Source organism: Pezoporus wallicus, unplaced genomic scaffold (genome assembly GCF_028554395.1).
Source record: "Pezoporus wallicus isolate ANWC-B61680 ecotype Strahan unplaced genomic scaffold, APGP_CSIRO_Pwel_v1 contig_7505, whole genome shotgun sequence".
NCBI classification, from domain to species: domain Eukaryota; kingdom Metazoa; phylum Chordata; class Aves; order Psittaciformes; family Psittacidae; genus Pezoporus; species Pezoporus wallicus.
In genome coordinates, this window is record NW_026638908.1 from 493,652 (window position 1) to 510,661 (window position 17,010).

The following is a 17,010-nucleotide window of genomic DNA, read 5'->3' on the forward strand; positions in this document are numbered from 1 at the left end:
TGGCATGGTGCTACCACATCAATGGCACAACTGTTATATGATCTAAACGCTTTGCCTGTAAAAAATCCAGAGCTGACTGACAATTTGAGGGGAGGAAGGAAATGGCAAGGCCAGGAACTTAACTATGAAGGTACCGTTTCTTTTCTCTCCTACCTCTCTACCCTAAGCACATTAGTACTGAGTGCCAGTTCTCACAGCATCTGTTATTATTTTAATTGACACAGATGCAAAGGGGAAGGAGTGATTTAAGACAGCCAAATCATAACCATTTTCTTTTTCCTGTGGATGGTATGTATAGCTCATTACAAAAACTGGACAACATGAAGAACTATGCTATAAGACACTTCATCCCACTGGCTTTAAATTGTAGGCAACTGCATTTTACAGCTTCTGAGTGATTTTTCAAGGATAGCTGTATGCAGAGCTCTCAACAGGAATCAAATTTGAAGGGCACTAAATCGCTCTTGTAATGTATGGTTCATTATTCTTTTTCCAGGAGTAAATCTCTCTGCGTCTATGACTGATTACCTGTACCTTCTGTTCTTGGATACTGAAAGCAATACAGTATTGTTGTCAGAAAAGCTGCAGGAGCAACTAAACCACTGTTTCTTGTGCTTTCTAAATTTCTATTTAAATGTGAGATTAGAGAGTGATGTAAGTTGAATGTGAGAAGCCTTACTTCATATAGAAATAGGATATAAAAAGTTTCCAGGGGACCACAACATGAAGCACTTTGATCAAGTTTTTGATCAGGGACTGTGTGACTACTTTGAAGACATGCAATAGTAAATAATGCTGTATTTGCAAAGGAGTTAAAAGATAACTTGTTTTTCTGGATTCCTGTGGTCAAACAGTCACTGCGTGAGGAGAAGAGATTTGTATAACCTTTCCAGTGCTAGTACTGATTTAATGCAATACATGTGCAAAGCATTCCTAGTGTGGATATTGTTATGTTAGCAAAGCTGTGCTAACAATAGAATGAAAACAGCCTTTGTGGATGAAACTACAGTATAAAAGCAGTTTGCTGGCTTCAGAACTGTACATTTATGCAGGGGCTTATCATGTGCCTGCACTGTTCAGTGGTCTTCCCTAACAAAGCTATGCCAGCAGAAATCTGTGATAGTCCAAGAACATTCTGGAGGGCTCTGGAAACTGCATGAGGAAACATGGGATGTGAAGAACTTTAGACAGATAATAAAGATTACCATTATTGTAGACCCACAGACTGGTTTGGTTTGGAAGGGACTTTAAAGCTCATCCAGTTCCAACCCTCCTGCCACGGGCAGGGACACCTTCCACTAGACCAGGTTGCTCCAAGCCCCATCCAACCTGGCCTTGAACACTGCCAGGGATGGGGCAGCCAAGCTTCTCTAAAAGAATTATCTAAAAGAATAATTAAAAATGTGGAATACTAAAAGGCAAGGTAAAGTTCGTCCACTGAACACATTGTTAAAACTGGTAGGTTAAAGAAATGAAAGTTGTGCTTCAGAAGTCTCCAGCAGTACTGGAAACTGACCAAAGGTACAGCACAGCTGCAAACTAGGCTGTTGAAATCCAGAAAGCTGTCACTGTTCAGGGTGATAGCAAATTATTAAAGATTATTGTCTGCAACTGCTATCTTGGACTGCAAACAAGCAAACAAACAAAATTCTAAAAAAAAAAAAAACCACCACCAAATATGAACACAGGCGAAAAAGCTCAAATGACTTCCCTCAGCGGAGCAGTCTTAACCTCTGCTAGCCCCATGAGGTGTTTGTCATTATTTTGTGGGTTGAGTATAAACCACTTGATTTTAGTTTTCGACTCCCTATCTTTGTTACGGAAAAGTAAGGTCAATTGGACTGTTGATTAACTAATAAAGAAGTTAAAAATAATCAACATAATGATAGTCTGAATCACATTAGTATTCACATATTCCCAGATAATTTCACCAAGAAGCAGACTGATAAATAACATTTCATTTTTTTTGTGCTGAAAACTTAAAAATCTAATTAAACCTGCAAGGATACCCATTTTTTCATACTGTGTTAACTTGGTGTTTACATGGAAAAGAAAGGCTTTTTTGGAAACAGGTGTTATATGTGCACTTAGGCTGTTTTTCAGTACAATTAGACCTCCCATTTACATATTTAGCTGATGTGGTGTTGTTGATGTGTATGATCAGAAAGCTTTCTTCAAGTTATCTGCAAGGCAAGGCTTGTTAATAAGTTTTATTTGACCACCTGATACAGCTGAAGAAAGGCAAGCATTGAGACACCTGAACCGTTCTTCAGACAGTATTTCAGCTGTTTTTTATTACAGTAGTTTTAGTCAGTTTTAAAGACAATACAGGTTGTATGTGACTAGTTTAAAATGTAGTACCGTCCAGATTATAACATTTTACTTTCTGTTTAAAAACTCCCAAAAATGCACGTTAGAATTGTTTTTAAGGTCACTAGGGTGTTGGTGATAAAATGTCATTAAGTCGCATGATTTGTGAGAGATCACTTACCTATCTACTTATCCTATTAACCTTATTTTCCTTCCTTTCTCTAAGTTCACATCTCCAAGAAACTTGGCACTTTGTACTTAAATCAGTATATAATAGTATTTTCTCAAGTTGCACATAAGAGAACTACAGAAATTGATTATCTGTGTTGTATCCAATGATTTACTACGTTTATATAATTCATTATTTTTAATAGCATATTATTTATACTCTGTTTATACTCTACCTTTTAAATGGCAGGCGACAAACAGCAGAGCAGTTTTTTTTACACTTAGGAATGGAAACTTTGGCTTTAAGCAGCCTACTTCATTAAGAGCTTTTATTAGAGAAGTTGCTACTCCCTAAAGAAAGAAAACAGTTATAGAAGACCATTACAGAAATCTTAAAGCTTGATCCTGTTGTCATTCAAATCTAATAGTACAGGATGTTATCTAAGTTGTGAATTGTAGAAGATAAGAAATAGTATAAAATACAGAGGGAAGTGAATATAAATCATTTTTTCTTTCATGCTCATGGCTCAAAATGTAACCCACTATGCTTAAATGATTCCAGATAGACTTGTGTCTATCCTGGTTTTAAAAATCAAAGCAAAATGTTATCTTACAATATATGAAAAACAACAGAGTCAGAAAATCCATTGTATGATACTGTTTGTTATTCTCCTCTGATGGTCTTACTTGCATTTTTTCCATTAAAGCTACAAATATATATTATTATAAAGCTTAAAAAAAAATACTCTCAATTGTAAATACACATTTTTCAATTTAATCATCCCATAATAAATGTAAGACTTATATTGCATTAAAAATGAAATAAACTGGGTGGGATATACGATACATTGCAAAATTCTCTTTTAAAATAGAAAAGCAAAAACTGGCCTGTTCAAGGTATCCAGGCAAAGGAAGCGCAGTGAGTAGTAGTGGCTCCTTTACTGGAGGGCATTTACATGGAAGCTTTAGATTCCAGTACTTTTCTGGTAACCTAAAGAGATAAAAAATAAGCACTTTTCAGATGTGTAAACAGTGACATGATTAAAAATTGTTAAAAGTTAGTATATTTACCTCATAAACTTAAGAAGTTTTTCTTCGCTTTCAAAAACATATATCTTCTCTTTATATTTTGCTGAGTACTCAATGTTGCCAGGCACCAAAGCTTCGTATCTGAGGGGACAGAGCAAGAAAGAGTATTAATTCACCGGAAATGTAAAACATCATTTGTGCGATGTAAATTCAAGAGGTACTGGGAGCTTTCGGTAATTTAGCAAATATAGGAACTGCAAAAAAATAGCAACTGGATCATCCAAGTTTCCACAACGTGACTGACGCTTACAAAGCTCAAAATCTGAGAGTCTCTGCCTAAAAATCTGCTTATTATGGGGCTTTTATTGTGTTTCTTTAGAGCTCTTCTAGTAAAAATGCCAATCGTAGTTCTTCAGGAGATTAAGAAGGGACAGCATAGAATTGACTTACTCTTCTACCTTGATGAAAAAATCCTGCACACTGAGGAAATCAGTGGTGGAACATTTTTAATCTCTTATGAAAATCATAATAGGTAGTTTTGCATCTACAGAGTTTTTCTGTGTTTTGTCTAAACGTTTGAAGGCTTATGATATGGAAAACAAACTATACCCAAGCAGTCTTCATCACAAAACTCAGTAAGGCAACACAGGTCCTTGTAGAACTTGTAGCTGTATGAGTTTCAAAGGTGATTCTACATTGATTTCCAAAGCCACAGGCACAATATAGAGAATAGTAGTTGCTTTTCCTGTCCAAACCCTGAAAACTATTATTGAAAGTATTTTCTCAGTAATGTGTTAATGTAGGACACATAGCCTGTAATTCAGATTATGAAAACTACAGTGATGTACCTCTGTTTTCCATCCAGGTAAGTGACTGGACAGCATCCGTGCATTTGAGCACTTACAGGGAATGAGGCCTTCACTTCTGCTGCAGTCAGTTTCTTTGGTAGCATATCTGAGGGTGGGAGAGGGTGAGGTGCCAGTGGTGACACATAAACCTCTGGTCTGCTCAAGAATTTCTGTAGAAAAAGGAATGAAATGATTTTATAATGAAAAAAGCACTGTTAAGACTTTTAAGTCAAAACTCCAGAGGACTGGCTCACATAATTTAGATACTTGTTTCTTGTATAGCACCTCTCTTAGTGTGCTGGCACTGCTGCTGCTGCTTTCAGGTAAGTAATTTCTTTCCCAGCCCACTCTCCGTTGAGCTCATTACTATCCACCCACTATCCATTGCTATCATTAGCCACTCTCTACCCCCAGTCTCCCCAAAACAGATGGAGAAAGGAGGGAATGATTGCTTTAAAATGAATGTTTGGTCTATGATAATTTTAAGAGGAGCTTTGGTTTTAATGGGCTCTCCGCTGCAATCAAAGAATCTAGGCAACAATGTTCCCTTTTCCAGTAATCCCCTCCTGACCTGCTTTATGACACTTACATCCAGTTCTCCCTGTGAAGCCATTTTGTAATAGTGTCCTTGAAATTCTGCAGCAAACTGCAGTGATGATGTTATAGAGCAGTCGACCAGTTCGCCCTTTTCTGCAAGGCTTACAGGGCAGTACTGTCCAAACTCCCCCAGCCGATGCTGCAGCTCTTCGGGAGTGATACATAAGTCAGCAATGCTGGCTGCTTTGCCTGGTAATAAAAACAATGTTTTATTAATGAAAGATGTAGAAACAGAAAACATTTTTTATTCATAAATGTCACAGTTTGGAAGATACTGCAATTCATCATGTGAAAATGATATAAAATAATGAGAATTAAACCAGCAATTTTTATAGATTGATAATAAAATGAAGTTGCAACCCATTTTACCAATTAATAACATTTTTCTAGCACTTATTAGTAATGTGGGATACTCTGTATGCTTAACTTACACTGTTTTCCCTGTCACAGTTTTATTTATTATTGATTGTTTTACTTGTTTCTGTTGTTAAGGAACATTTCAACTATTATTTTATTCCTTTATATTGGTGAAAAAGTGTACAAGGTGTGCTAAAAGCTTCCCCTTTACTCATCCAGTCTATCTGGATGATACATACTCAAAATCTTGACTAAAATGTCATACAAAAACCAAACTATTTTAAAATTATGCTTCTCAAGCTTGATGTGAAAAAGTGGTTTGGTTTTTTTTGCTTATGACTTTTAAGAAGGTTGCAGCCACAGAGCTGTAAAAGTTAAAACTAGAAGGTAAGTATAAGATAAGGAAGTATTTTTGCCCTTCAGAGGCACAGGTATGTTTAAACCTGACCAATGCTGACACACAAAATTCAAGTGGAAAGTGTCATTTTAGACCAAAGTGTTTTTCCACAGCACAGAATTTAACTTGGATGGAATATTTAACCTGAATTCCAAACTTATTCTTAACATTTTCTCCTTCCTTCCATCTTCCTCCACTGACACTTAAGTGAAGCTGCAAGTTATAGTCCCCCTTGTATACTTTGAGGTATCCTTTGTGATTTATCACTGAATGTTGAGGAACCTGCAATGGACCATGAGACCCGTGACATCTTTCAGCTGTATTCTGTTATGCCATTCTTTGGAGAGTGACCTCAGACTGTCCTGTAGTTGGTTTTGTCTTTACTCTTTTCAAAAAGAGATCTCTTCAAGATCTTTGCAGATGAGATCGGAGAATTTGAGGCTATGTATGTGCTCAAGAATTAGCTTCGTCCAAAGCAAGTTGAAGTTGAAATGCACTCATTACATTGCAGCTTCTTAAAGAAACAAATACTGTTCTGAGAAACGTTGTTTTTTCTTTTACCTTCTCTTATTCTTTCCAGGTATATCTGTATTGTTTTAACAACCACTTGAACTTCCTGCAGTACTTTGTTCCAGACCCACCACTTGCTCCGAAAAGCATCAATCACACACCAGTTCTGATGCTCCTTCGTATAGTAAGTTCTGATTGCATTGATGTGCTGTTCATAGCAGGATTTTTTAATAGTTAGAATCTGTGAGCTGTCATGTTCAGGGTAGGGAGGCCTGAAGACAATGAAAAATAACACTGATTTAAGTATGAAGATTAGATAATTTAATTGAATTTCATGTGCAAATTGTAGAGTTCACTTTAAGTCCTATTTACAAAATTCTGCTTATTTGACTCTGTAGAAGGTATTTGAGAAATACAAATTTCTCATTGAGACTGTTACCATTTACCATTTACACTTCTGATCAGACAGCTGTGTTCAGAAACAAAGAACAAAACTTTTGCCATTTAAGTCCCAGATACAAATCAATAATTCCATAAAGTATTTGGACTGTATCAGCATGTATTAACTGACACACATTACTAATACACCATTAAATGGTATCCTAGACAAAATGCTGTGTGACTTTTTAAATGGAAGTCAATTGTTAATGAAAAACAGGCTTGGTTTTGAATTGTGCCAGTGTTTGAAATCAAGAATTAGCCACAGTCCTTGGATATATTTTGAAAATTGTCTGTCATATTTACATATACTAAAATTAAAATAATCCATCTGACCACTAAAAATATTATGCAAGACCAGGAAAGAAATTTTTACTGGAACAATGGAGCATTTGCTGTTCTGGTTCTTAATTTAAATAATGCCAAAAAAAAGCAAACCAAAAAAACCTTCTGTTTTAATAGGATTAATTTTGCTGTAATTTGTACCTTTGAGAAGTATCTGATAGTGCATGTTTTATTTGTATTTAAGCCAACGAAATGTAATTAGTTTGGGATTTAAAATGAAAAGTTTGAAGTAAATACTTTTAAAAAGACAGCATTAATTTTTTTTTTTGCAATGGAAATAGTCTTTAGGCTTTCAGTAAACACGTAAGCATTGTACTGATTATTTGATAAAAAGAAAGAGGCAAAATGAAGGAGACATGCAATAATGCTCTAAGTTATCTGGAACTTCTTAGAAACACTTCCTCTAATGAGAACCAGGTTCTCACACAATTTAATTTTAAGGTGAATATTCTGTTCTTATTAGTTCTCTGTCCATTTATAAACTACTTACTACTCTTCTTCAAAAACAACCAACAGCTCTTTTAACCAGAATGTTTTTATCTCGTTAGAAAAACAAAGAAGGGACTGAGTTGAATGGAAAGGTTTGGATGAGTAACTCACGAATTGTATACATTATTAAAATATATATTATTTTCATCTTTTAAAAAGAACTTAAGACTGAAAAGAGAGCTTATTAGATGAAGTATCAATTTCCCTTATGATGATAATAATTGAATTGATGAATAATAAACTTCAGCAGCGGAGTGAACTAGTAACATTTCTAATGTATGGTTTCATTAAAACTGGTTTAACTAAGCAGTGCACATCTGTGACCTCAATTATACCATCGGCAGATCTGGACAGAGCATGCCACAAATGCCTTATGTCTTCGTTTCTGGTCTATGGAAATCAGTGTGTTAAAATGCAGAGACTGGTGCCCACATCTTCCCATACGTGGATTTTGGAGACAGCTGGGTTATGCACCAGCTTAGATACAGCCTCTCTGGGTATAGCACTTGAGGCACATAAACAGAGAAATTACAATATTGTGTGGGTAAAAATATTGATATCATGGAGCATCACTACCTGTTCATGCTTTCCTTATCCAACAGTGCTCTTCTGAACACTTCCTTTGTATCCATTTCTAACTCAAAGATCTTCATTGGAATTATCCTCGCTGATTCCAACAGGTTTACTTGGTTTGTTGTTACAGGGTATCCATCAATTACAACTCTGCATACAAACAGAAACAGAAAGACAGATTTCCTATGAAGTCAGTATCTAATTAACCATTAAGACTCTATATTCCTAGTACATTCTCAATCAAGATAAAAGTCTACAGCCATGCCATGAAGTTACTGTTTCCCTGACAGGTCTTCACTCCTTAGAATTTACAATAAAAAAAAACCCCAAAAAAACAAACCCCCCAAAAAAACAAAAAGAAAAGAAAAGTAGCTAGAATAAGTAAAGAAAATACACAAAGGGCAGGGGGGTTGGAACTAGATGATCTTAAGGTCCTTTCCAACCCTAACTATTCTATGATGCTATGATTCTATAAAAGGTATAGGAATGTAAGTGGATGGCTCTGACTTATAAAAGTGACAGACTTTAATATTCTGACACATCAGTCTTTCAGAAACATAATTTTAAGTGTGAAAATCTCCATATGGATTGCGAGGAATAATTTTTAAAGTAGAAGTAAAATGATATACATTACTTGAAGAATCTTTAATCGTATTTAAGAAGAAATGCTTTTCACTTATTAGGCAATACTGGGACAAAATATATTGAAACAATATTCTGGTGTTTAACATGAAAGAAGTGTTGAAAGAATTCTTCTCTCAAGCTCAAATACTTTTCGGAGATTATTCCAGAATTGCCTTTCCCTATAAACAATTCTCCTTTTTGGATAGAGGAATTGAATGTCATAAAATAATGATCCTGAAGCTTTTTAAGTCTGCCCAGTATGGAAGATGTTTTAGTGGTGGAGAAAGAGCCTAGGAAATCAGGATCACATAGGAATGAGGTGGAACAACTTGCTGGTTTCAGTTCCTCCTTAATAACTTCAGTTGTAACAAAACCAGAAAAAACAATGAGTACTGAACCAGTCAACGTGACCAGAGAGAATCAGATGCCTGAGTTGGTACTGGAGCTGGTTTAAGAGAGAGAAAATGGTAGTTCTCAAAGGATAATAGAAATAGTGGCTTATTGCCTAAGAAGGGTAACTTCCATTGAGCATATTATTTGGATTTACTGGAATATACTTACTTGAAAACTGCAGAAAATTATGCTTCAGTCTGGTTTCCCAGAGTAACGTGAAGAAGGTCATTTTGTATGGATTATTTTGTTAATGCATAAACCACTGATGTATCTCAGTGTTGTTTTAGTGATAACATGGGAATCATTGCCTATGAAGAGACAGGCATGTCTTGAAAAAAAACAACCCAAAACGCAAACAAGACTCTTACCCAGTGGTATTACACACGTGGTTCATCAGGGCCACATCTAGAGCCTGGATGGCCAGTGCATCAGGTACGGTCAGTCCTTTCTGAAGGTGCTGCTTTAACGTAAGTGCTAGCTGACTCTCAGGCTGATTGTTTAACACAAGCCGCATGGCATCTCCTATACTCAGACGCAGTAACCCATATACACTTGCAAGTTTCTTGGCAACTGGAAAACATTTTGATTTCAACACGCAACTTTTATGTAAGCAACATCACAATTTATTCTGCTAAAATATGTCCTTAGTCTCAGAAGTTAACTGCTCAGCTCATTCCGTGGGTTATTGCCAATGCAGAATCTTGGTGAGTGGGCACCCTCAAGGGCCCAAACTTTTGCATGGACATGTGCAGAGCATGTCCAATGCACTAACAGCATTCAATTCAACACTTCAATTGCAATTGAACTGCAATTCAACAACTTCAGCAGCAGTAGTCAGTATTACAAAACATTTTAGAAAACATGTCCCTTTTACAAAACAGCCTAGCAATAAGATCAGTTTCCCCGGAAATATGGTTAAAATTTCCTCCTTAATCCGGGATAATTTGAACCCATCTCTTCTTTTTCTAGTATCTTATTCTAACCATTAAGCTATGGTGTAAGCTGAATTTTCAGCTTCCCCAGTTAAAGGCAGAGACCTGTGAGTTGAAAGAGTCACAGAGAAAGAAGGAGGGGATAAAGAAAATCTACAAGTTTGGAAACAGACTGGGGAAAGTGAGATTTAGGTTTGGGTTCTCATCCTATATTATAGGACCAGAATATATAGAATAAGAATATGGCTTCATTTTACATTAGATCATATTGACAGAAAGAAATAAAAAAAAATTAGAAAATAACTGAAATAATACAGGATGTACAGATAGTGTAAGTCCACATTTCTTACGTGATAGTCCAGGTCACTAACTTCTTAAGAAGCTGGGATAAAAATCAGATGGACAATGCATAAGTACCTGATTGTCAAGACACTAGAGAATGGAACTAAAAGAATCTATGCCCAGCAAGAAAAGCAGGAAGACCAACAGTATTAATGGTTTATGATTTTTTTAATAGCAGTAATGACAGATACATAGTTATTAGATAAGGTTTTGTTCTATAGATAATACTTGTCCTACCTGTAGTCTTTCCAGATTTTGGAGGTCCCACAATTGCAATCTTAACTGGCACAGTTGGTTTAGGTTTTGGCTGACAAATATATTTGATGGGATTTTTCATAAATGTTTCTCTATTTTCTTTACTTGAAAAGAAATAAATATATTGTCGATGGATTACAGGAAAGACTTTGTTTCCATAGCTTTGTGGTGGCTTCATTACATCTCCTTCACTTAGCTGTAGGATATACAAAATGGGAAGCAGTTGATTAGTTTTGATATAAAGCCTACTCTCCTTCTGTCCTACAGAAGTGGCTTTATAAGCAGGTAGAGGAGTATCAAACGTATAAAACAAACCATTAAAGCATTCTGAAATTCATACATATAGGCATAATATTTTGTCTGAGTCTGAGGAACTTCCGTACATATGCAATTCTTAACACTAAAAGATCAAGTGAACATTGGAGACACAAAGAATATTCACTGTTTCCAGTAGGTGGTACCATAGCACTTTCTGTCCATCAAGAGAGTGTAGTCAGAGAGATGTAACATACCTTTTTAATTTTCAAAGAATAAAATAATATTTCTCTATGAATTATGAATTACTTATCAGCTTGACAGTGTTAAGATACACTGAGAATATTGTATTCAGCAGAACTCATGTACAAATGACGAAAACAGAAAAGAATATACTTACTTAGAATACTTACATTGTGGTGAAGTGTAAAACCACAACAAGGCCAGCCAAAAAAACTTTTGGTAAAATACATACACTGCTGATGAAATCTTTCCAAATACATCAGACAGCCCATTAGAAAGTCTGTAGTGTTGATGGATCATTGAACTCTGAGAGGACCACTAATGGCAGAAATGGTCATTGCAGAATGCAATGCATTCCTTCCATCATGGTTCATTATGAAAAAACTTAGAGGTGTCCCTGTTGCAACCCTTCTTGGAGGAACTGGCATAAAGCGTCAATAAAAGATGTTTTAGAACAAATTGTTGACACCTGTAGAAAAAATTGCCCAGACCAGATGTCATTCACCTTACAGTTCTAAAGGGACTCAAAAGCAAAATTGTTACAGACTGCTGAGTAAACCTATTGCTTACGTTAGCCTTCCTTCCACAAAAAAGGAAAGCAGAGAAAGTGATTGTTTCTTGAAAAGGCCTCCAGGATAGATCCTGGCAAACAGTCCAGTAAATCTGGCCCTGTATTGAGCAAATTGAAACACATTAAGAGTTAAAAAAAAAACCAGTAGTTACAGGCATACATAGGAAATAACGGGGAAGAGCCAACTCAAGCGTCTTGTAAAGGGAAATCATACCTCACAAAATCTACTAGTATGCTTTGAAGGAGTCAGTAAATATATAGATAAGTTGATTTGGTTGTTACAGTAACAGATGAGACTGTTCTACTGTGTGGCATTACCTTGTCAGACTCTTCTCTGATTCTTAGGTTCCTGTTCCTGCACCAATTCATTTCAGGGTGTTTGCCCTCAATTTATAAGATGTCAGAAGTCTGTTCTACTGTGTATCTGCCCCGTTCCTCCCTCAGGTCTTAAATTTTATTCTCTGCTTATCTAATCAGTTGCATAACTCCTTTCCTCCACCCTAAATTTAGTCTAACAGTAATTGGCATGTACTCTTATCTGTCTATGCAAAAAAAAAGTCTGGTATGTAATCAATTTCATAATTTCTGTTATATCTTAAAATACTCTCAAAATGATCCTATTTTCCTTTCATTATTGCCAGCATATACATTTCCACTGTTAGCACACCACTGATTTTATCTACTAGATTTCAGTGATGTCTTTCTTCTAACTAAATTCTGGTTGGTAAAAAAACACTATATAGCATGAATGAATGGAGAAATGGAATGACAAAAATGTAGTGAAATCTTAAGAGAACAAAGTGCAAAGTCTAGCATGCAGGGATAAATAAGAATTAAATATACAAGCTAGGGTTCAGTAATTGGAAATGACAGAAGAGAGATCTACTTCTGTCAGTATGTCCCTAGATTATTAGATGCCAGTTTGATACAGCCATGGAAAAGGCAATTCTTATCCTAAAATACTGTAAGAATTTTGATTCTATAAAGCTGTAATAAGAGTTGATCTGTATACAGTTCTGATTGCCAAGGTTAAAGAAAAATAAATGTAATCTGGAACAGGTGAAGACCCAACATGAAGACTATAAAAAATGGAATTAAAGTTACTTGATTAAGTAGTGTAGTAAAATGAAGGCCAAAGTATGTTTCTTTCAGGAATTTCCTGTTTTCTGTATCTCATTCAGTGGGGTTTTTATATCAGTTCTCCTTTTTATTTCTCATTTATTCACAGTCCAACCTGTTTTTATTTCTAGCATTAAAACCAAAACTATACTTGCTAACATTTCACTTGGTACCTATAAAACTGTATCAGCCCACTTCTGGGGACAGACAGGAGTACTTTCTGACCTTGAATTTTCAGATCTCAGAAAAATACTATGGAATTAGATTTGTTGCTCTTCAAATTTGTAAATTTTAACAATGAATAATTATTTCTGATGGATTATATATATTTAACATTTGTTGGCTTACTTTTTTGACACTGCTAGGGTAGTGGCCACCTCTGCGAGTTCTTACAAATTCAAATCCCAAATCCTTTCAGTTTGTTTTCATTGCTTCTGGAAGGCTTTAAGACCTTCTCTGTTTTCCAGTGTTTTGTGTATCATTAAGAGTTAGGCATTTCTTTCTGATTCAGTGCCACCTTTAATTGTGTCACCAATGCTAATCTAACAGATTTTACTAAGTGCCTCTCAGCCTTAAGTTAGCTGCAACACTGAAAAGACTAACAACTTTTATTATCAGTACTTGCTGTATTTTGTGTATACTAAGTGGTGTAATTTTGATTCAGTAATGTAGTTTTTATGGCATATTTCTGCTATTAACTGCTATTATATGACAATTTTTTTTTATGTGACATTTACATTTAAAGGTATTATTTCTTGAAAGTATTCTTCAGCTATATAAGAACATTACCTTGACTGGATCCCACTGACCAAAAGAACTTGGAAATTTATATGAGAATACTAGCATCTTCTGTGCAAGTGGAAAACTTATTGGGTAGCATTTCTCAAAAATGCTTCCACGATTTTCCATTAGAGAATTCAGCTTGCTGTATATTTGGTAGTGTACGATGTGAGGCTTCCGTCCTCCATTGATCTCAATTAATGGTATTAACCATTTTCCAAGTTCCTCCTGGTTAATGAAAAAGAAATTAAATATTAGAATTATAAACACAATCATATTTTTAATAATGGCTGACAGCAGCATTTTCTGTGAACTATCAGGGGTTTCTTGAGCATGTTCTCAGTCACTGTAAATCAGCAAAATTTGATTTGAGATAGGAATTGGTTTTCCTGTGCACTGAAGTTTAAATTAGCCAGCCTATATGAAGTATCACACTATTAATAATAAAAAAAATAAAGCAAAACAACAAAAAAGGAGACAGTCTGACTGTTAACCTTAAGGAATCTCCTATGATAAAGCTAAAGCTTGAGAAATATATTTTATTAAAATAAAAAAAATCATATATCATTCCTTCCCTACTCCCAGTGATTTATAAAGGCTTACTTAGTCACTCTTTACAAATATTGCTGCTCTCTGGTAACTTATTCCTCATCTTATTCAACTAAAACATAAACCAAATCCATTTTCCACAGAGTTTTTTCTAGGAGCCTAATACTGTTACAAGTGCTAATGTGTTTTAATGTCATCATTTAGTTTTCCATAAAATACCAAGATTCCACAATGTCAGAGGATCAGCAATTAAAGAACCAGAGAACAGTCTTGAGTAATGAATCAGAAATACTTACTAACTATACTTAAAAGTTATCTAAATTTTTTTATAAAGGCATATATGTTCTTGGAATTAAAAAATAATGAGAAAATTCTTGAGTAAACTGTAACTAGGGGATACTAGTAGCATCCAGTCCCAGCTCCCAGTATGTAATTCTAGTATATGGTATTACTTATGTGTAATTCCTCAACTTACATGTATCTATATGTGTAATATGCACAGTCTTGGATATTTCCACTTACTGTCATGCAGAACTCAATGTAATAATGAATCCTAAAACACTATTCACCTCTTGTTGCTGAGATGTATGTACTTTTTGAAAGAAACAAAATTTGCTGGCTCTCTTAATTGCCTGTTCCTTTTCTGATCAAATTTTTCATCAGTTTACAAGCGCAACAAATCATACACTCCCAAATAACAAGAGAGGAAAAGTGCTCCAGGAACTATGGTATTCCACTAGCTTTAACTTGAAACATTGTATTGTTCATGTAAGGAGCTAAGGCTATTCCTGTGTCTTCTTGCTTATTGCCTCTCATGGGCCTTACCCTAAATTCTTTCCAATTCTATTTAGCATTTATTCAGAACCCCTACTTTTTTCTTTTTTTTTTTTGTGATTATCGTAGAAATACACGATTATATGCATTGAATAGTTGAATAAAATTTTGACACTTTACGCTTTTGGAAGTTGAATGTACTTTCAATTCACCTTCTTCCAAAATTAATGGAAAGGTGAATCTCTGAGCATGAAACATTGATCTCTTCCATACAGCTTATGCTTCCTTGTAGTACAAAGGGTGTTAGGAGTTATTCTTGAGTCATCTGATATTTAATTCATTAACTATTAAAGTGAACCTTCAATCAGTCATACTTGTGGTGTTGGTAAAGGTTGAATTCACTTTGCAAATCTTGAATCTATGTCTTGGCTGTCTAATGCTGTAAACTTGCTGTCAGTTGATAGAGTTTCTTCTAAGTGATGATTAGTTTCCTGCTGAAGCAAGATACTTAGTATATAGTAAATAAATGGCACCTCTCTACTTACTGGCTTAGATATGGGCATTAACATTGCAGATACTAAAGTTAGATGAGGTTACCTCACCATTGGTAATTGCACTGATTTCAGGAAAATTATGTTACTAAGAACTGTATAAAAATCAGAGTTGTCTAATAAGAATTTTGCCTTAAAAATTATTTTGAAGTACTGTTCACATATTTATAACTCTCTAGTGTGGTCGCCTGCATCAACTGACCTGTCAAAAAGGAAATAAGGACCTTAAGACTGGGTAGGTCTGCTGAAAAGTTCCCTTTGTTTCTTTCCCCACAATATTAGTTTTATAAATTGTGTACTTTTTAAAGTAAATACCTTCTCACTACAGACTTCACCTTGCTCACGTATTTAGATCATGAATACAGCAGCACGATTGTTTAAGCACTATAACTTTTAAATCTGACAAGTAAAACTGAATATTCTTCTTTTATTATGCAATGATATAATTAAAAAAAATAAGCAGTGGAATAGGTACCTGTACACCTTGTAAACCATCCATGTCTGAATAAAAATTTTCTGTAATTTCATTTTGTATGCGGTCAACAGCATCGATCTCCTGTTCTTCTTCAGCCTCTTCTTCTTCTTCTAAAAACTCTCCTTCAAGTATAGCTTCAGTATCTTCAGTTTCCTCTGTGGCTTCATAATGCTTCTTATTTGCTAAAGCCTAAAAAGGTAAAATATTTTGTTGTTTTATGTCTATGATACAGATGTTTTGAATAAACATATGGTATTGTGTCTTTTTACTTAGGAAAATCACTTAATTCAACAAAACCTCAGTTTTGGATATCTTTATCATAAACAAAAATCTAGTAAATTCTAGAAGAAAATACATACATATTGCATTCTGCATAGAGTGAAGCACTGTACCAATTCCAAGACTGCTTAAAAAACTGAAGTGGTATACTGCAGTTTTGAGAAAAGGAGTATTTTTTTCATATATGCTTTTGTAATTTGTCAGGGCTTTGTTAGAAACAAGCATGTTAGCTGAGAGTGCAGTTGACAGAATTCCATGAGCAGTCAAGTAGTACATTAATGCATTTATAAATATACTATGTAATTGAGTTTGGGCAGAAATCCTAGTACAGTCCTATTCTGGATTAAGCATGGATTTGACAGAGTACTTAAAACACATGCCTAATTGTAATTAGTGGCACTACTGTTGTTTAACCCTGGTTTAACCCCAGCTGGCAACTAAACCCCACACAGCCATTCACTCACTTGCCCTCTGGTTGGATGAGGGAGAGAATCAGAAGAAGTGAGAAAACTTTTGGGCTGAGGTAAGGACACTTTAATAAGTGAAGCAAAAGACAAGGAATTCATTCACTCCTTCCCGTGGGCAGGCAGGTGCTCAGCCATCTCCAGGACAGCAGGGCTGTCACGCAAAACGGTTACTTCAGAAGAAAAATGCCACCACTCTGAATGTCCCCCCTTCCTTCCTCTTCCCCCAGCTTTGTACACTGAGCATGATGTCATATGGTATGGACTATCCTTTTGGTTAGTTGGAGTCACCTCTTCTGGCTGTGTCCCCTTCCAACTCCTTGTGCACCCCCAGCCTGCTCGC

General features: G+C 35.4%; 1 protein-coding gene across 1 annotated transcript in view; it reads right to left on the minus strand.

Moving 5' to 3' along the window:
• AK9 (adenylate kinase 9) overlaps positions 1-17,010 on the minus strand; it is a 72,636-nt gene that overhangs the window by 572 nt on the left and 55,054 nt on the right. Inside the window, exons 26-36 of the mRNA XM_057413164.1 lie at positions 15,925-16,113; positions 13,585-13,803; positions 10,590-10,803; positions 9,447-9,648; positions 8,065-8,211; positions 6,268-6,488; positions 4,945-5,141; positions 4,356-4,525; positions 3,550-3,648; positions 3,363-3,469; positions 2,715-2,825 (exon numbers count right to left, since the gene is read on the minus strand). Of these exons, the coding sequence (XP_057269147.1) occupies positions 2,715-2,825; positions 3,363-3,469; positions 3,550-3,648; positions 4,356-4,525; positions 4,945-5,141; positions 6,268-6,488; positions 8,065-8,211; positions 9,447-9,648; positions 10,590-10,803; positions 13,585-13,803; positions 15,925-16,113 (1,876 nt within the window). The remainder of the gene's footprint in view (positions 1-2,714; positions 2,826-3,362; positions 3,470-3,549; positions 3,649-4,355; positions 4,526-4,944; positions 5,142-6,267; positions 6,489-8,064; positions 8,212-9,446; positions 9,649-10,589; positions 10,804-13,584; positions 13,804-15,924; positions 16,114-17,010) is intronic.